The 22,175-nt window shown below is 35.8% G+C and overlaps 1 protein-coding gene across 3 annotated transcripts in view; it reads right to left on the bottom strand.

Annotated features, from left to right (window-relative positions):
* Window positions 1-3,527: 3,527 nt before the first annotated feature.
* Window positions 3,528-22,175, bottom strand: part of LOC149802655 (sodium- and chloride-dependent glycine transporter 1-like) — a 56,831-nt gene continuing 38,183 nt past the window's right edge. For 2 of the 3 annotated variants that reach the window (XM_089952018.1, XM_089952015.1), the window contains 11 exons: window positions 18,040-18,199; window positions 17,407-17,539; window positions 15,245-15,379; window positions 13,788-13,891; window positions 12,138-12,265; window positions 10,765-10,877; window positions 9,545-9,676; window positions 7,012-7,111; window positions 6,292-6,392; window positions 5,343-5,513; window positions 3,528-4,632 (listed from right to left, as the gene is read on the bottom strand). In XM_089952018.1, coding sequence (XP_089808144.1) covers window positions 4,480-4,632; window positions 5,343-5,513; window positions 6,292-6,392; window positions 7,012-7,111; window positions 9,545-9,676; window positions 10,765-10,877; window positions 12,138-12,265; window positions 13,788-13,891; window positions 15,245-15,379; window positions 17,407-17,539; window positions 18,040-18,199 — 1,430 coding nt within the window. In that variant the 3' untranslated portion in view covers window positions 3,528-4,479. Of the gene's footprint in view, window positions 4,633-5,338; window positions 5,514-6,291; window positions 6,393-7,011; window positions 7,112-9,544; window positions 9,677-10,764; window positions 10,878-12,137; window positions 12,266-13,787; window positions 13,892-15,244; window positions 15,380-17,406; window positions 17,540-18,039; window positions 18,200-22,175 lie in introns of all 3 variants that reach the window. The other variant, XM_089952017.1, reaches the window with a different exon arrangement.

Here is a 22,175-nt window from a genome sequence, read left to right as displayed (position 1 = left end):
GGGAGCAGGAGTTGTATTATCAGCAGTAAACAAAAGGATCAAGCCTAAATATGAGAACAAAAATACTTCGTGTAAAATAGCAATAGGGACCTACAACACGATTCTTAATCAGCATCGAGCTTATCTCAGTGGTGAGTTTATTATGTTAGATCGGATGCTAGAACTGCGAGTCAAAGATGATTTGCTAGTTGACATGATAAAAAAAAACAAAGTTATAAAATACTTATAAACTTATACAGAAATTTCAAAACGCGTTAGTCTAGAGTGCTATATCTTTATACAGTTGCCACTATTTGTGGCATTTGTTTATTAAATAATAATTTTAATACCGAACATCATCACAGACTCGGAACATCTTCACTGGTTAGGAACATCTTCACATATGATTAACATTTTCACAAATTCGGGTCATGGTAGAGAGTTTTGTTAGTAATGCTTATGTATTTAACGTACATGCCGATCAGTGCAGTAACTTGATTTAGGTGTTTGTGCCTTGTCGAATTTGATAGCGGAAGGCCATCGGATAACGACGGCTTTATGACGAATATATTTATTACATGAATACTGTGCTTTTCATTTCACTATACCCTTATGATAATTTTCAGACATATAATAATAATAATGATAATAATAACAGTAACGTGGACTTAGTGCAACACGTAATCTTTAGAAGCTCTAAGTGCTTTACAATATTTTAAAACACATAAAACCATATATCACGACAAGATTACAGAAACAAACACCATGAAATTACAAAACAAAACCATGCAGACAAGCATTAAGGAAGTAAATATTATTAAGTCTCAAGCCTGTTCCTGTCGTCATGTTGTGTTACAAGTGTCGTGTAACACGTGTAATCACACACCCCAACGTCAACAATGATATCATATTGGAACGCAAAGGAAAGGCGTAATGACCGAGGCATCCTAATTTGCTTCAAAGTCATCTGACTACATTGTTCTGTGGTTTGGTAAAATAGAAAAGTATTTGTTTTGTGTGTGTGTGTGTGTGTGTGTGATTTGGACTTTTAACGTAGCTTTAACAATTTTTCAGTCATATCGCTACGATATCTGCAATGTGGCAGTTTATAGTGATGTCTAGCACTGCGGCATCATGCCGCAGGCATGTAGCATGATGCCCCACCCAGTCACATTATCCTGACACCAGGCCGACCAGTCCTAGCACTAACCTCCTAATGCTGAGCGCCAAGTTTTTACCATTTGTTAGTACCATTTTTGTAAGTCTTGGGTATAACTCGGCCGGGGATCGAACCCACGACCTCCCGCATCCGAGGCGGACGCTCTAACCACTAGGCCACCGGAGCGATATATTTGTTTTGCTCACGCGAATATAAGAATACTGTTTCCATCAGCTATTAAACAAAATAACACTCAGATCAAGTTTAGTAATTGATGAAAAGTTTATAGCTAGAAAGTATTTCGCAATACAAAGACAACTTGGTATCTTGTCACTGTTGTGCTTTTACTTTTAATGTTACGTGGTTGATCTGGCATTCGATACGGATGTTCAATCTGTGAATCCGTATCACACCTAAAACTTCCACATTGCACACCCAGTCCGGAACTACTTGTACATCTTAAAAATTATTCATTGTTAGTCCACTATAAAACATCGGGAATGATTTATTGCTATACATTTCAAATTATTCAAAAATGCCAGACACATTTGCAATTTTATGAAATCCGGCCATATTGTGTGAGAATGGCCGCTATTGCCGCTGCAGATAATGGGGGAGTACCGTCAGTAGAGATGTGCACTTTATGGGCTTTTCACGAAATCTACCGCCGAGATATTGTAGATAGTTGAGGCTGACAACATTTTAAGGAAAGAATGTTTGACAACCAGTTCTAAGATGAGAAAAATGTACATGTTACAAAGAAAACATAAGCATTGACAAATAAGAAATGCAGAAAATAAAAGAACTAATCTCACTGCTATACATGTCTCCAAATATATATAAAAAAATCCTATTACCAAAATATTTTAGAAAGCATATATTGGACTGACGGAAGTTTATTACTGTAATAGTGCACCTTTTGGTACAGTAGTTTCCGTAGAATAGTTTCACACTGCATTTTTACGTTTTCAGCGCGACACGTCAACATTAAGTTTGACGTATGGGTTAGACTCGCTATAAACTTTTGACTGCGAGGGACAGAATTTGTTCCGTTTTAGCCATAAGTTGAATTTTAATTAGGATTCGCGCGGTTAACGGTTTGGCCAGCTAAGAGTACAATGTTAACGCACGGTCGATAGCGGTAAAGTGCCACGAGTTGAGACGAACCAGAGAAAATTTTAGGAAGTCCTGGGCCATTTGAAACAAGTGTCATAAAATGATACTTTACAGAATAATTATTAATAAAAATGGACGAGAAAGTTTATTGTAAGTTCGATGGAAGTGAAACAACTTTTTGGCGGGTAAAGAAGTAATTCTGATTGGATAAGCTAAAAGATGCGGTGGGTGGATGTGTGTGCGTGTGTTTTCCAAGAAGGAATGCAGGCTTTTAAAGCAATCTCCATCGCGATATTAATCAGTCCAAGTTTTTCAACCGCGGGGGAAATTCTAAAGGGCTCTGAGATCAATAGATGGTACTCTTCTCATTAAATAAATTGTCAAAAGGACATGTGAATCTGGAGATTTTTTAGATCAGTTTTGAGAGAAGGTACAAAAGGAATTCTCTGATGATAAGCGAGAGAGGGCTCGGGAAGGCAAGACAAATGTGTCCATCCCTTATTGCACAGTGGAAAAGAGAGCGCAGTCTGCAACCAAGCGTTCGATTAAGAGGCTAGAGAGGGTGGGAGAAGGAAATAAAGAAATGCCAGCCTATCACCAGCAGTGATTTGGAAAAGACCTGAAGCACAATGTTATGCTAGTATGCCAACAATTTCAATTTCGCAAAATTGTGTAACTCTGAGAAAAAGTGAATCATTCAGATGTTATGTTCGATTTCAATTTATTTCGGTAATTTATTAAAATTTTTGTTATATTTTACACACGCAGGCTCATGTCATTCCATTTTATTATATATCTCTAATTACCAATCCATCCAATAATTTCATATTTTATTGCATTGTTTACTCGATCCGGCCACCGCTCCGGTGGCCTACTTGTTAGATCGTCCGCCTCGAATGCGAGAGGATGCGGGTTCGAACCCCCGGCAGAGTCATACCAAAGACTTATAAAAATAGTACTCAGTTGACTTGCTAGGCGCCCAGCATTAAAAGCTTAGTGTTAGGACTGGTCGGCCTGGCGTTAGGATAATATGATTGGATGGGACATTTTGCTACATGCCTGCGGCATAATGCCCAAGTGCTAGACATTACAATAAACTGCCACACTGCAGATATCGTAGCGATATGACTAAATTTTTAAAAATCTACGTTACAAATCCAAATCACACGCGGGCGCGCGCGCACGCAATCCGGGCAATAACACTCTAGTCCATCATCTCCTGGATAACGAAAACCAACATTATAAGGAGTTGGGGAGATCACACATCACCGCCTCCAACTGACCATCACTAACAAAACTGCTCATACTATATTGTCTATACTAAGATTTCTTTTTTTTTTCAAACTGACCAACAGGAACGTTGCTTATTGCTTGTCATAAAATTAGACCAAAACATCACGAACAGTATTCACAATAGCCGAATTTCCTAGAGGGAAAAGAAGGCAGCTTGGTAATCCTGGTTTAAGGTTGCCTTATTGTCTCAACTGGGTACAGAATAATAATAACACAATTAACACAATAATTGCAACTGCCAATATATATTATCTAAACTTATTTAAAAAACACATATATTTCTAACTAATTAATAGATCAGTATTATTTAAAATGCTAAATGATATTACGATACAGTACTGTACATAATTATAATTTAGTGATACACGGATGTTCAGACTTCCTTAATTGAGATATATCCAAAGGACATTTTCTAGTTTCGAATTAAAAGTTTTGTGAACTCCACACCTGAACACGGTTTCTTTTCGTTATTCTTTGAAACTATAACTTAAAGCGGATTTCTTCTTAATCATACAGTATGGGTGAGTACGAAAGTGATTTAATTAGCATTGTTGCACTATGAATTTACAGCGGTGGAATTTAACCAAATCAGTGGGTAGTTGTAGATTGGCTGAATGATCAAAATAAATCTAATGCAAACGGATCGTATTTTGCCTTTGCGGCAGTAACTGGAAACAACCGATGTGCTTGCTTTTCGATGGAAATGTGAAACATTATGTGTAAATTGGAAATGCATAAATCATGTGATCCAAAGTCACATTTTCGATAACTGAAAACTCCCCGGAATTTGCGAACGAATATTGTGCTCATACCGAATTTGGATATGAAATACGATACTAAAAGTGTACAGTCACAAACCTTACTAATATCAACTAAAACAATACTTAGAGGTTGAAGGGAGAGATATACTGAACACGCTATTGGTATGTGATTCAAATCAAGGGCGTGTCTTGGGTTCCTATTAGATTGGATTTTACTCTTTTGAAAAATGACTCTTTCTGGTCATATAGGGTTATATATTCTTTTCTAGTTTTCCGGTCATTCGGCCCCCATTTTGGTGTAGGTGCAAGCAAACTTTTCAGTCTCTGCAAAAGAAACAGACATTACTGAACACAAAATCAAATAACAAAGTCATAGATTATACAGACAAACGTATTTGTTTTTTTTTAAAGCAATCGATAAATATAAGAATAAGGCGGATATGTTGTTATTTATATTTGATTTATCCTGTGTGCTTCAGTTTTGTCCGCGATTGAGAATAAAAATTTGGCTTATCTGATTTTTGTCAAGTTTTTGAAATGTTTACTAAAATCAGAGTTTTTCCGCAGGAAATTATGTTGTCTTTTGTCAAGTGAAATTTAGTATATATGGTTTTTGTATGATAAGTTTTTTTGTTGTTGTGTTCATATATAATTTGAGATGAATCTTTTATTTAAATTTTTCATTGGAATTACAAAGTACTCGTTGATTTTTGGACTAAAACACTACTTTGGAATCATTATGAACACATTCAAAGACATTCTGGATTATATCATTGTGATACATCAAGACTATAAGTACATCAGTACATTCAAGACTACTGGTGCATCAATACATTCAAGGTTATTGGAATTCGTTTGGAACATACAATACTTCGGACTTGTGATAGAACATTTTGCATTATGTGAGATTCAATTCAAGATACTCTGTCATTTGAATTTACAGTTATTTTGTTGGTTTCGCTTCTTTCTGTTACATAGTTTAAGACCAAAAAGTCGCAACAACATACAAAATATTTGATAATATATTTACCTACCATGCTAAAGGATCCAGATGTCGCACAACATTGCCTTATCATAGAAATTATGAGAGAAATTATGGGAAAGAATGCCAAGAAATTGCCAATGGCAATGGCATACGGTTTGTACTTGTATCCGTCCCCATAATCCGGCTCTCCATATGAAGTCATTCTCAGAATGAAACAAATCTGCAAAAAAAAAAAATAATAGGAAAATGATAAAATAGTTACAATGCCGGGGCAAAATTGTAGGCCAATCTTCCTCTGACCTAAAATTTGCTTTATATTATATTATGAAATTTCAGACTTTTTCACACAAATATGGACAAAAAATTAAAGGAAAGAAAAATATTGCTAAAAAAGCATATCAAAGCAAATCAATAAAACAAAACACATTATTATTCAGATTTGCCATATACGACATTTTGCAAGTAACGGCGGCATTTGGGTCTTTGAAAGAAGTTAATTGCCATAATTTGCAATACCAGCAATTTGACGACATAGGGATGTGTTTCGTTAGCTGTGATTGCCTTATGAAAAGGTCTGCCACACATCCTTTTTCAAAAGTTAATCATCTCTTTATGGCGCTGTATACTGTTTTTTTTTTCCAAAACACATTTAGACTTACATTGTGTTGGTGATTACCAGATATAACATCCTTTAACTTTGTTTGGCTAGTGATTATTAAAATTAAGGCATATGCACTGACAGATTAAAGATAAATTATTATCAGATGAATGGCCAGTAAATTAGCGTATGGGGATAAAAAAGAACTAGTCTTGCGTAATAGCAAGTTTGAGTTCAACTATTGATCTTTCAGTTGCAATAAACAGATTCTTGTTTCAAGAAGTTGGTCCTCTCAGTTACTATTTAGTTTAGTTATTCTCTTAAATGTACAAGAATAAGACCGTTTTCGCATGTGGGCATGAGCGTGCGCGTGCGGGCGATCGGGTGTGTGTAAACTTACCGTAACAGTAATCGGTGTTAGGATGCAAATCATGGTCCTCAGAAAGACGGAACTATCTTTACCAGTCATTAATTTGATGTCATTGCTGAGTCTGTTAAAGCCTATGGTACAAGATAATACAGTTATAAAAAAACAACAGTTGTGATAGACGTAGCGATGTTATTAGTATTCATCACTGTTGTCCTACTAGATTCGACCATAAATTCAGGTAGAATCCGTAGCGTAAACTGCTGAAGTATACCATATATATCAATGGTACTATGGGGTGGATATAATAATAATAATAATAATAATAATAATACAATTTTTTAAATCCATATATTCACATTATTTTCAAAGAGAGTCGATAGATTATTTAAAAGGTAGCTATTTCCACTGAAAATGACAGTATTGTCAACGTGTTGATCTGGTTGTTAGATGAAACTGACTTAACATTATCTTTCTGTAACAATAAATTATTGTCTGTTGAGGTAAAGGTGCACACAGATATGGAGTTTGCCTATCAGAAATAACTATTAACTGGATAATCTATACGACATATATTTAACAGATAAATTAAAATATTCAAACAGATCATGAGGTCTTACAAGCAACCACTGTTGCAAAGTTGAAACATTAAGTGTACAACGGACATCAGTTCTTATCTAACTTCCAATTTCAACTACAATTAGATTGATTTATTTTATATATAAGTTATATATATAAGTTATACATTTGTACCATAGATCCATCCGAGAACGATAACCTCAACAGTTGATCCGAATAGTAAGCCGATGGAAGAACTGTACCAGTCAAACAGTTGGAAAAGGTATATACCGCCCTGAAAGCATATGCGTACAGATAATAAACCAGTCTATTCGTCTCCGTACTCTTGTGTAGAATCAGTCTAAAATATCAACATGCACATGCAAAATAATATCAGTCTAAGAACATTGTTATAATTTATTGTCTTAACTTCCAAAGTGGTGACATAATTCTATCTTTCAAATGAGCGTGCATTTTGTATTCGTGAAACTTAATGGCAGAATGGATCCGATTCGTAAAAGAACCCCTCGTAATGTAAGGAATTCTCAGGATATTTTGACGTACTAATGTTTAGTATTTTCATAGAGGAATAATTCTGAGTATTAGGTATCTGGGTGTTGTTTCGTGGTATATGGCATGAAATACTGGTCTGTGGCTTAGAAAAGCACCCTGTTGAATCATGCATATGTGAAGCAAGGAAAACCATGCAAGTGTGAAATTAGACATTCCTGCATTTGTGGTTGTTGAGTAGAGTAAATCTGTTTGTGGTATTTGTGCATTTAAGAATACTTAATTGCCATGAAAGTTGACTTGGGGTCCTTGGAAATTGGGAAAGACTGACCTCAAACCTCACGCAGATGTTGTTTGATTCGTTGGCAGTGAGACCACTTGCGTGTTCCATTATTTTCTGAGTATTTTAATAAAGCAACAACAAAATGGTTCAAACGCTTGGCCCCTTTGATTTCTTACTTTTTTATGATTACTTGCTAAGATGAAGTTAATAAGTCTTGATAGAAATTTGAAATAAGTAAAATTCGTCGTTAAAATGTTAACTTGTACTTTTCAAAACCCTAAAATTGCCCATGCCCATTGGAGCACTTTGGTTGTCAAATATTCAGTTTCGGAGGTGCATAGCTTTTGCAAGTTGTCGAGCTCTTCAATTTCAAAGGTAAGTCAATATTGTATAGTCCGCAATTCCATAAGGCCTAAATGGTGGTGGTCAATTTTGCGAACTGAACTTAATGAAGTTTAATGTTTAATAAACAAAGTGTGTTTACAAACGGTAAAATGTATAATGTGGGAGATTCTTGAAATCACCCAGCATTACGTGAATGTTAACATAACCAAATATAAAAAGCCTGGAACAGACAAATGGATTACTGACAAGAGCAGATACCTTGTTCTTGCGTGTGTGTGTGTGTGTGTGTGTGTGTGTGTGTGTGATTTGGATTTTTTAACGTAGCTTTAACAATTGTCCCACCCAGTCACATTATCCTGACACCAGACCGACCAGTCCTAACACTAGTCTCTTAATGCTGAGCGCCAAGCGAGGCAATTGTTAGTACCATTTTTATAAGTCTTTGGTATGACACGGCCGGGGATCGAACCCACGACCTCCCGCATCCGAGGCGGACGCTCTAACCACTAGGCCACCGGAGCGGTCCTTGTTCTTGCACAGCGGCCGGATTGTCTAATGAAAGCAATACAAACCTGATACGAGAGCGTTTTCTGAGGGAGATACGTAGATTACCATAAGTGGCTACAGTAGAATTACTGGTAATAAGATGCCGCCATTTTGAAAGACACATTTGACTAAAATAAACCTTTTCCTCTAATACTGCTGAAAGTTTTTATAAAAACTGTATAAAGCTCCAGAGACATTATCGTAGCAGCTATCATTCACAGCTGGTTTTCTTGCCTGAGCTGCTTTACAGATTGATTAATTTATTTTTAATCAGACAAGATTGAAAGCTAATATAGAAAACCCCGAAATATTCCGATTGCCTGTGACGTAGGAATGTGAGACTGAAATCGGAAGTCCAGTACATGAGAGAGAGAGAGAGAGAAGATAAGAGAATCACATAATCCTCACGTCGTCGTCGAATAGTATAAGGAAAATAAAAACACAAAAAGCGTTTCATTATTAACAATTTTGTCCAATTTTGTGATTTTTATGCGTATTTGAAGTGAATGACTTTGCTTTTTCCAGGTAAGAACCAGTAATAATTAAAACATAATTACAAAAATAGGCATAATGAAACTTTAAAAAGCCTTAAACAGAATCAGAACATATTTTAATAATGTTTAATTCTTTTCTGTTCCTTTGCTTGTTATGACGTAGGAAAAGAATTCTAAATTCGTTTCTTCTGAAGTTTTCGTTTTGTTCGGCTTGACCTTATACTATCGTCATTGAAACCGCAGATAGTATTTGCCTTATGTTTAAATGGCATTTAGTGGTTTCTATGACGGCATTGTAAAATGAATGTTTTCTTTCTATTATATAATTAAAATAACAAGTCATTATGACGTTTTGTCTATAAATAATCACATATACACGGATTGGCTATCGGGATGTGTCCTTTGACAAGAAACTTTTCTTCCCACTGGAGTAATTACTTTTAAAGTGTTGATGTGCCGTAAATTACTAAATACAAAACAAACATGCATTGAATACAACGCTTCATTCGTGAGAAACTAACATAATTTAAATTAATACCTTAAAACTTACATTTGTGGTGAAAGGTAGTCCGAATACAAATAAGACAACGTTGACTCCTATAACGACATAAATTTTCCATCTGAGTAAGAAGTGGGGGAAGCTGTCTATCAATGCACCGACCACAGTCTCTGCCATACCGAACTGGAACAAGAACATCAATTGTCTTTAAAACAATTACCATGACGACAATAATCATGTAGCAGGATACGCTTATGATACAAATCTTCAAATTACTGTCGTACCCATCTAAGGACATTGCTTCTTCGAAATTGGGATGTAGGATCTGTCAGAGAATATTTAAATTGCACTATTTTCTATCAAGGAAGTTACAATGTGTTTTCTTTAAACAAGTGGATATATTTAAAGTGGAAAGAAACAACAAGATTATCAACCCTACTGCCTATTGTGATGTGGTACTGTACTAATTCATTTGGATGCAAGCCCGTAGGAATTAACATAATCAGTCATGAGAGATAGCTCCTAAGATATGTTTTTTCCTAGCTTTAAGTTGTATCTTTGAGACTTGTCAAATGTACTCCTGCAGCATAATTATGTATTCTCTGACAGGGATATACAGATTCTACATTTCGTGATTGTAAGAAAGCATTTTTAGTATCAGATGTATTCTTATCACATGTAACAATGCTAAGCATGTACATTTACAAATATAATACACGATAGATTCGTACGAGATGACAAGAACTTGACTCAACAGGTGTTTTGCTATTCAACTGATTGTAAGGCATACCTTAGGTCAAATGTCAAATACTTGAACATCGCCCCTCACCCCAAATTGTCAAAAAAAAACATGTTATTTGTCATTTGAAACTAACTTTTCTGAATTTTTAAAACAACTTTTTTGAAAAATACAAATTATTACTTCCATGCAGCTTTAATATTATTGCAAAAACTCGCAAAGGCGGGATTTACCAAGGCTGAAATTGCTGCTATTGTTGAATAAACCAACGGTATTTGAACACATAAAAGCTGAAAACTGTATGCCTCTGACAATGAGGCAGTTAAAAGGACTCAGAAACTAGAAGAATATTAGTTAAAGTCGATGCAAACATACCTTAAAGCGGGCCTAAAGTGTCAGATAATTCGGATTTGGCAACTCAGCTGAAAATATCAATTGGATTTGATCTTGATTTCCATATCAGCAAAATATCAAAGGGACTTGAAGAGATGAGGTTACCGTAAGTTAGACTTCTATTACACAGTCTACATACCATAGAATCCAGAAATACCGTGATGAGCATGAAGAAGAACAGCACTCCCCAGAGCTGAGGCAGCGGCATACGACTGACGGCTTCTGGATACACCACAAACACAAGTCCGGGGCCTGAAAAAGTTAAACGGTACTTGTAGGAGTAAGATTTAATAACACGTCAGCACAGTAATGGCCCTATGATGCAGATTAAAAGTAAGATTTGTTACTTTAACCGAATTGGTAGCTCCAATTATTTTCTCCATTTTTTAAACGTCTACATACTTGAACGTATTGCCAATAAAGAAGACTCTGATTTTGTTGAACTTAAGGATTTGTTGACGACATTTTATTTGCAAAAATGAAATATTGTTATGGGAATTTGGGATATCCAGGGTGGTGATTTTGAAATAGAGAATTTTACAATATTTGCAACACAGAATTTGTATGCTTCTTGGCGAGGACGAATTAGTTTGTCATAAGGTTGAATGAATTTGGTTTATGAGCGTGCACTGGTTGGCATTTGGGCCTATGCAATGCGGGATTATATTGATTAGAAGACAGCTTGGTAGAATATTAAAACGCCAGTTTTGTTTGTCTAAGATAAAGTGGTGTTTAATTTGCGCCAAAACAAAAGCATTTTAGGGGAGGTTGTGAATACTTCCAGATAAAGTCCAAGTCCCTGATTTTGTGTATCAGATCAAGCAACTGCGGACACGATTTAGAAGCTGATCCGTACATATCTGAGCTATGATTAAGTTTATATTTTGTATAAAGTGGTAGCAAGACCTTCGGGTCTGCTCCCCAATCTGCCTTTGCTATGAATCGCATTAAATTCAGGACTTTTCTATGTTGAATAGGCTATTCATATTTCTCTCGCATCTGATAACATCGAAGGTCTGAGAGTAGTTTTTTGGACAGAACATATCAGAAGAGACAGTCATTTACCATTCGTTTGATGGTTTTGTGAAATACAGGTGCGTGTGTGTGTGTGTGTGTGTGTGTGTGTGTGGTTTAAATTTTAACGTAGATTTAACAATTTTTTCAGCCATATCACTACGACGTCTGCAGTGTGGCAGTTTATTGTGATGTCTAGCACTGGAGCATCATGCCGCAGACATGTAGCTCATCTCCCACCCAATCACATTATCCTGACACCAGGCCGAGGTGGATCATTTGGTTCTCTGAGAAGAAAGATCAGAAGGAGGAGGAATAGAAGGAGTACAATAACAGCTGACCCGTTCTGGTGCGGGTTTGATTCGTACCCGCGACATCTAGAATGCGAGTCCAAAACTCTACCCGTGAGCTACTGCAGATTCACGAAGAAGGGGGAGGTGCAAAAAGATTCTAACCCCCCCCCCCACACACACACACACAAGATCAACAAAAACTGACCTGGTGCTCCTGCCACAGTCAGTAGAGGAAGGTTGGCCTCTTTTGCCATGAATCCTATCATAGCAAACACTACCAAACCACCATATAAGGATGTAAATCCAGCCATAAAAATGACGATGAAGGTTGCACTGGAAATAAAATAGATTCAAATAAAATTACACTTAAAATTTATCTGCAGTGATAGCAGCGATAGGTTAAACTCCATGATCATTACACCTGCTATACCAAAGTAACTTTGAAAATTATACTCCCTAATGACAACAATATCAGTAATAACAAAATCATCTCCAATATTATCTAACATCATGTTGCTCATCACGGTACACTTCTCCACTACACTATATGCTTTTACAAAATGGCACCGGTACTACATGTAAGTATAATACTAAGACAAATCCCAATCTGGAAAATTCTATGTTATGAGTGAAGCAAGCGTATTAAAAACCTTGCACATACACGGGTCCTTAGATTATATAAAAATTAGATACATGGTCTTAATTTCTAAATGGCATTCGCGTTTGCAGTGAGAATTTCAGTAACAGATGTGTCTGTTTACTGTAGAGAAAACAGCGGCGGATCCATAAAGGCCTGGAGATCCCACCTCCCCGTCAAAATGAGCGCAAAACAACCGGGACATCTCAGAGATTAAGATTCCTTTACAACTTGATTGATAATAGTATGCCTGGATAAGTGTAATATTTCAGGAGCTTCAACACTGGTTTTATGCCTTGTATTCAGTCAAATCAGATCTTGTTTAACCCCCCCCCCCCATGTTTCTGGATCCGCCACTGGAAACTGACCGTTTTCACGAGTTAGCATACATATTTTGGTGTTAGACCTGAGACAAGTTAAAAGTTCTATTTTGTAATTGTTTGTTCGTCTAGTGTTACGCACACCTCTGTCTTCACTTTGAACAAAACTATTTTTATGGTTTTGACCCACTTTAGTATCAAGCTAGCATCAGGTACATGTTTAAAAACTCACACACACACACCAAGAAAAAAACAATGTCTGCTTCCATCGTTAATATGTTCTATACTGAAAGAAATTGGCACAATAAGCAAAGGTTATTGACAATTGACGCATGCTAGGTATTAACCGGTGTTGAACTTCGCTGCCTCTCAAAAGTAGAAAATGCAGTGTTCTTTTTCAACGTGCGAATCTTTATCTAATTGTTCTAGGGATGAGTAAGCAGTAAAGTTCACTTGGCACAATTGTATCCGACAAGGATGAAAGGACGAGAGGATGAGTGGATGATAGGACGAGCGGTTCTTCTGAGTCTTATCATATATTGATTGTCACTCCATTTCCCAAAATTTACGCCATTCCCACCCTCTAAGAGATGGGAGGGGAGGCGAGAATGGAAGGGAAAGTATTGGCAATGTGAATAAACTTTCGCAGGCAACGAATAAAGGCGATAAATGTGCAGAACATCACAAAATGTGTTCCAATGTAATTGATCCACATATAAATTCTCCAAATGCGTTCTTTGGACCTTTTTGTTCTAAATTTCATCTGTTTTTCTCTTAAGAAAAGCTTTTGAAACAAAAAGTCAGTCCACAAATAACGTATAAACTTTGCACTACTTAGCGACGGGGATTTGGGGTAGGGAAGGGTAAGATGGAAGGCAGTCTGAAATCGGGTACTTGCCTGATGTTTCTTTGATGAAACTTGTTATAGCTGGCCATCGTTATAACTCCTCCCCAGCACGGCCCCAAAGAATAAAACACCTGAATGGCAGCGTCAAGCCAAACCTGAAAGTGAACATTACAATTATGAAATCAGTCGAATTGAACCGAAATGGGCAAACCTCGAATCTGTGAAGACACTCTTGCTCATTTAAAAGATCGGTGAAATTGTGGAGGTGGGGATGTTGTCGATTTAATGCCAATTTTCAACACATGACAGGCTATACATAACATATTTGGTGAAGGGAGAACAAGTGAAAAACCCTTTGAAAAACCACCGTTCCATGGGAAGCTGCTAGCAAGCTTTCTCACAAATCCACGCGGATAGACCACATGGTTGCTCTGAAAGAAAAAAGGGGAGGGCAGGAGGCTGTAACCGCCGAATGTGAAGATGGAAGTACCACATATAAAGGCATAATCACCGAATATAAATGAAAGGGAGTTAAGCACAGAATATAAAGAGACATGTACTAAATATAATTGAGAAAGCACTATATTTATTGAGGAAACCACCGCATATAAAAACGACGTTACCGTATCTGGTGGCAGATCCACCGCATGCAATGTCACAAGTACCTGATATATTAACGAAACCATTGCATATAATGTCGAAACCACATTGCATATAAAAACAATCCGCAACATAAAACGGGAAAACAACCGTATATAATACATATAATAAGCAAATCGCAGCATAGTATGATACAATTACACAAGTAAATAATAATCCACCCAATACAATAAGGACGAACGACATAAGAGTCTTGGCGTTCAAGGACACATGGTACTAATTGTGTGCAAAAATGGGAACCAGCCTGGCATACAATAGAGCATATATGGGTTTGGGTGGCCAGGATTGCATGATAATGAACTTTATTTTGTAGGACAAAAAGAATATTTTACTAGCTTATCCTAGTTGTAACTTTAAAAAATATAGACATTGTTTTCTTGATGGAATTTCAGTCTTTTAACTGTCTTGAGTTTAGAACACTCATTACTGTAATTAGCACCTAACTCTTTGGTGCAGAATTGAAAGCATATGTTTCAACCGCATGTGCGTCAAAAAAAATGCCGCGGCTCTTACACTTTTCTCTACACAGAAGAAGTCATCCAGGTTTCATCTATACTCATAAATATAGGTTTGATCATGAGCACTCAGAAATTTGAAGTTATTGAATTTTTTAATATTATGATGTTTGCATAGGTTTGCTATGGGTATTTAATTAGTACAGTGAGTCATATAGACGGCTACATCAATACAGTGACTCGACATATGCAAGTGCAATTAACTTTACTATAAATGCAGTCATATTATTATATTTGTGGATAACAAGCAACTTTAATACCATTTGTGAACCACAGAGTGACTTTCAGTGTTATGATCAACACATATATGAAAACGTATCTCGAATAGATTACCTGGAATTCCAAAAGTGTACTAAACTTAGGTTTCAAGTACAGCTCTATCCCGTCTTCAGATCCGTCAAGCGTCAAAGCACGGATCAAAATGACTGTCAGCAGGATGTAGGGTAATGTGGCAGTGACATACACCACCTGAAAAGAGAAAAAATAAAATTTCAACAATGTTTTGTTTTTTTTACCAATGTAGATAGTATTGTATGATGGAGTTTTTCCCGTCAGACACTTTCCTGTCTTCTACCTTGTAGAATTCCATGGATAAACTAAGCTCTTTTTTTTTTTTGTTAATCTACGCATAGACGTTACCAAATTCAAAATTGATTAGTGATGTTAGACCGTCTCCAGCCTCTTGTCTGTATCGGAGAGAGAGAGAGAGAGAGAGAGAGAGATGGAAAGATGCACATTAAAAATTGATGGTATTAATAATAAAAGAAAATTCGAACCTGCGAGAGCAAAAAAGAATCACTGAAAAATCTAGAATACACAGAGAGAGAGAGAGAGAGAGAGAGATTTTCATTCAGCGAATAAATAAAATGGTGGGCAATGAAAATTAATTGTATTTATCGTGTCATCTTGTAATGAACAATTAAATGATACATCGAATAGCGAAAATACGAAATAGAGCAACATTGAAAACCCTCAATTAATTTTCATTATGACAGCAGGAATGAAATCTAGAAATCATATATATTATAGAGGTCCGAATATTCAATTTTACACAATTGGCAGGTATAAAGACTGGCAAAACTGCTTCTAACACATTATTAATACATTCCAGAAAAAACAAGCAAGACAATATTTTAATATAAATTTAGTTTGGGCCTTTAGAATGTTCTGCACTTTGAAGTCATGTGTCCTTCAGAAGATGGAATCGCAGGAGCTCGTATCATTGCTTATACCTTACATACAAATCATGCATGGACTTAACAGCGTCGACATGGTCATGATCGCACCCGTGTAATATGCAAGTTTGCCGAGCTGAATGGAATCATATCCTCTCATTGGTCAACTGAAAGTGACGTACTACGCCCACTAATAACATGATTTTCTATGGAACCATAAGGGGATAGTAGTGTTCAAATCAGTGTGTTGCACTTGCATATCAAGCGTTCGAGATCGTGACATTTCAAGCGGTAGCTTGAAGACATGGTCTGGCATTCATTAAAGGCAAGATAGTAAGTCAAACTTAGTGTAGATAGTCCAATTTAGTGTAGATAGTCAAGCTTAGAGTAGATATACAAAGTCAAATGTCTGAGATAAACATCGGTACAAACTTTATTACGCTACGCAAGCTGTTGCTTAAAATATCAGCATTGATTCTTAAATAGGTAGCAAAGGAAGGGAAAAGTGTCCTCCCTTGCAGAATTATTCGGTTAGATGCATGATTTGTAGGCAAATTGTAAACAACGATACAAGCTCATGTGGATGAAATAAAGACGGTTTTCCTTCAGCTGCGGAAAGTTATCAGGAAGCAGTCAAGTTAGGTCACAGTGTCCAAAAGTCTTCCCTATATGACGTGTGAATTTTTATTTAAAAAGATTATTGACTACATATAATGTCTCATTCTCCGACGTGCCTTCAAAATGGACCAACATTTGTGACATAACTATATAGAATAGCTTGTTCAAACAGCAACGCAGCACTGTCTAAATTACAACCGACATATTGACGAGGCATGAGTATTTTCACTTTAATAGTCGAAACTAATTGGCCACAATTAACTTGATGATGAAAAATTAAAAACAAGATGCCCGTAAAGAGGCGCATGATGGGAACATATGGCCCATGTGAAGAAAAGGAGAGCTCATTATATACAACTCGGAAAGAAAACCGTTGCCATACAATAAACCAGATGGATAATATTCTCTCTTGTGATGCCAGTCATATCGTAGGGCGAAGGACTCAAAGACTATTGGTAGAGAAAACTCCGGGGTTTAATTGCCCCATACTACAATTTATCGAGTATATAACTATAGCTTATCATTTAACTAATGCCAAATTTAAACATATATATAATTTACACATACTATCGTAGGCTTAATAAACCCCTATATTTGTAGGCCAAACACAAACAAAGCAAGTTCCAACCAGCTGCACCATCAGCTCTGATGAGAAATCGATGTGTGCACATAGAATTTAATTAATATGGCAATGATCTTTACCTTCCCGATCGAATGTACACCCTTTATCATACACAGACATATTAAGATCCAGCATGCCAGCAGAGATAGCGCAAGATGTGTCTGAATCGTGCCAAAGTCCTCTAGAGACGACGACCTCCTAAGGACATTGTTTCTGAAAGAATGGTATTGTTATATTGCAAGATTATGTTGATTTAAAATATATTGAGCATAACTTCACTGTTTACTCAAGCACTCGTCACTGGCTGCTATAGATTAGGAACAGGTGCTAGGCGGGTAATCTCTATAATGCTTTTGGAACGAAACTACACAAAATTTAAGAAAACATTTATTCCAGAAGGAATGAAAAATATGTTTGAATATAAGCAATAGTCCTGGACAAATATTGACAACTCATACAGATCCATAGTCTGCGATCGTATAGGCTGGACATGCTCAGAGATATAAAAACTGAACATCGTTTATGGGGGAAAATACCAAATACATGTGTCGTTACAGAAAATACTTGTCATATATTGCAAATCTGACTGGTTGTATTCCCAAGCATGTTAACGATATATACTACTTCAGGTAAGGGTCAAGCAATGCCAGTCTGAAATTACTTTGAAAGAAATAAAACACAAAATAAGATGTTATGTGGAGAATATTACTTACAGCCAAAATTCATTTGCTGGTGAGCTGTAAACGTCGTTGCGGATTATTTCCGATGTGTTCCGAGAATCTGGTGTCGTCTGCAAGTTGGACGTGGGAAACTCGGATATATTCGTTGCAAAGTCTGTCATATTCGAAGGCACGTTCGGGATGTATCCATACTCTGTAATTTGATGCTGGATATACGTATGAAATACACTTGTGCGATATTTGACTGTATAATTTGAAACTGGGCAAGCGGGAATGACAGTAAAATTAGGCTTACATACGTAAGTAACAGGGTCGCTATGTGGTCAAAAAAGATGTTACTGTGAGGTAGAGCCGGTATCACGAAAATATTTGTACTGCGGTATACTGCTGTACTTCTGAACATCGTACCCCGGTATACTGCCATTATATGGGGCAAACAATTTAAAGTTATGAGACCTGACGCTTTTTCTTTTAAAATATCTTGCTCTGATATAGCCATTATATTAGTTGAAAACATAAATATCTTGAGACAAAAGAAAAAGAAAATATCTCAACTCCAAAGAAATCGCTTCCCCTCCCCCGAAAAATTAAATGGTGAGTACCTTATAGTCGATGAATTTTATATGTGTATGTTAATTATTGTATACGTTGTAATCAAAAATCTAACTAAACTAGGATGTATAATAATTCGATACAGCAGACACCTAGTAAAAAAACATTCTGCCGACAATAAAGAGATTGTAAATAAAATTGTAGGATCCCAACAATTTATTAACATAATAGGCAGGGAAAACTCTGAGTAGGATGACAATACCTGGGCAAGATATTTATCATAGAGAGCCAGCCAACACCCAGTGAAAGACATTGTGCTGGCAATAATGAGCTTGTTGATAAAAATAGAAATGTTTATATTAAAGCTTACTGTGTACAAGCTGCCATACTAATTTAATAGGCAGGGAAACTTTGAGTGGGATGCCAACACCAGAGCAAGACATTTATCAAAGATAGCTAGTAAAATATCTTATGAACTTGACAATTTATGAAAATTTCAACAGAAAACAACTTTTTCTCCTGAAAATCTTAAGATGATTAACAGTCTTACAGAGGAATGAATGTACTGAACACATTAACATACGCTAGTTAACAATTAAAATGTCGTTGTTTTTGTTGTTTATTTGCTGTTCTTGTTTTGTTTGTTTTAATCTTAAAAAAAATGTCTAAAAGTTGGAATGGCCTGCATATCTTTCACAACATCCCGTTTGGCCACCATTTAGGAATATTTGTAATATTCAAAATTTGTGACAAATACAATTGTCTTTAAAAACATTAGCTGGAATTGTTTTGTCACAAAATATTAAAACATGCTGATCAGGTCATTTAATTCATAACAAGATTACTCGGGAATTTCCGTAAATTCTTTACTGACGGAAAAACAGAACTACCGATGAAGGCAAAAAGTACTCTGGTACATACGACGAAAAATATACACCAGTCAAACGGTATAGCGGTAATACCGTGCACATCTACTCTGAGGTTATTCGAGAAAGTACTCTCCGGCTATCTTGGATTGAGTCGCTATGGGCTCTAATGTGTTTTTAATGATAAAAACGTCCATAGGTTTGCCCTTGTGGGTCGATATGGAAACTAAATACACTTAATCACAATCCAACACACATCCTTACTAACCTGGTGATATAAAGCCAGGATGGAATCGGTTGATTTGGCATTGCGATACCAAATGACTTTGAAAGTTCAAGTTGGCGGCCTTCATGTTAAAGTTAAGGGGTTATTTTATAAATTTAACATGGTTGAGTCAATATAGATATCTCATCACGTCTGCCGAAAATTACTTTATTATCCACGATGTATACCACAATTATGTTAATTTCATATTTAAGTTTGTACATGGGCACTTCTTTTTATAAATAAGCGAGCCCCTTTCCGAAAGAAATGAAGAAATGCAAATATGCCCTGCCCCCAAAAATTAGAAATCAAGGCTGGATATTGAGCCCAAATCTAAACAAAACAAACTATTTATAGCTTACTACAATACAAAGAACGGGTACGTACCAAATATGTATCCTCAATCATGAAAAAAGGTCAAGCACACAAAATAAAATTAAAAAAGACACCACAGTAACAAAATACTTTGGAGGAATATTTTGGTTTTTAGTAGCAATTTGTTCAAACGACAGTAGCCTACGAAATATTATTCTTGAAAGAAAATAAAGCTGTGTCTTCTATTGCAATAAGAGATGAAAGTATTTAAATATTCACCAAAAAAATGAAATACACTGTTAACTATTATAACCGTATAGTAATGTGTTTATTGTATCCATTAAATAACGTTTTTCATCATAGAGCGATGGTTAGTGCAAGTGGCATTGTCTCTCACCTTTAGATGTAAGAGATAGGTAATGTGGACTTAAAATTCTTTTATCAGAATTATCATGCTCATTGGTTGTTTTAATACCTGTTTCAGGGGCCCCGAGTGTCCGAGTGGTCTAAATCGCTCTCCGATCACTGCCATCTCACGTCTGCGTGGGTTCGAGTCTAGGATTCGGCCCATGTGGGTATGTGAGAAAGCTTGCCAGTAGTTTCTCGTGGGTCGGTGGTTCTTCCCGGGGTTTTCCTGGGTTCTTCCTCCACCATTAATACTGGCCGCCATGCATAGCCTATCGTGTGCTGAAAAATGGCGTTAAACCCAACAACAACAACAACATAATGCCTGTTTCATTATTCCAAACTTTATAGTTTTCATTCGTTTGCTTTTCAACAGATGCAATAATCGTTAGATACACTAGTACTCGTTTTACTTTTACTCTATTTAATTTAATTATTTACCTAATTGTTTTGACTGATATTACATTAACTAAGAATCAGATGCGAGATCAGAATATCAAAATCGTAAAGTGACTATAGGAGATCTGAATAAACAATAGTATGACTTATTATATGCTTATATTAGAATGACTTATTCTTTGTCTATAATAGTTTGCATATTTAAAAAAATATTGCACATCCTCTTCAAACGAATGGTATAAATAAATATGAGAACGGAATTTAATGATGCATGGTAAATGAAGACAGTCTTGTTCTAATGGTCATATTTATTCAATGTTCACCTGTTCACAACGATGATTATAAATTGTGATTGGCAGATTTCCTTTATCGTTCAGAACGTTTATTGATATTGAAATCCCAGGCCACACGCACGCGACGTATGAGAACAGCATAATACTCACATTATGTTATGTGCCAATTTCTATAAAGAGTACTTATAAAACATGTTGGTGTACAAACAAATGCATGAGAAAACCAATGCGAGGGTCCATTATTATCGTATGATGTAAAACACGTAATCATGTTGGTGTACAAACAGATACATGACAAAACCAATGGAAGGGTCCATTATTATCGCATGATGTAAACCAAAAAGACAGTAGATTGTGAAGATCAATTATTGTAACGTGTTACACGCACAAACATACATACATACATACATACATATATATATATATATATATATATATATATATATATATATATATATATATATATATATATATATATATATATATATATATATATATATAACACGTAATTGTGCTTAAAAACAACACAAACGCCGAAAATTCTGTGCAACTAGATTCGCATTTAATGTATTCTTCTTCAGGCACGAAATGTTTTGAAAGTAACGGATGACGTCTTTTATTTTAAAACAACAATTACGTCATTGCGTAACGTCATAAATGATATGCATCATCATAACAATGATATATGACAGGATCTAAAAGATACACGAGTCTCTAATGAAACTTGAATTAGTAAAATAATAAAATAAACTAGAGACAAACAGTCATACATAAAATTATATTGGTATAAAGGATATACAATATATCAGTTTAAATTAAGCAATTTTATATAGTGCATTAGCATTAAGTCCATTAGGACACAGAGTATCTAACTTATGAATCTAATAAGTTTCTTTTATGAGTCTATTCATGTCACCATGCACAATATATATTGGCATAAAAGAAAAATCAAGTAGAGAGTGATTATTGGTGTTAAAGTGTGTTGAAACATTAGAGAAAAACTGAGGATCTCTATAATTCTTTATATGAAAGCGATGATTATTCATTCTCTTAGAAACTTGTTGTAGTGTTTGT

Source organism: Sinohyriopsis cumingii, chromosome 3 (genome assembly GCF_028554795.1).
Source record: "Sinohyriopsis cumingii isolate HCF-2022 chromosome 3, ASM2855479v2, whole genome shotgun sequence".
In the NCBI taxonomy this organism is placed as follows: domain Eukaryota; kingdom Metazoa; phylum Mollusca; class Bivalvia; order Unionida; family Unionidae; genus Sinohyriopsis; species Sinohyriopsis cumingii.
This window is presented reverse-complemented; position numbering and strand designations above follow the sequence as displayed.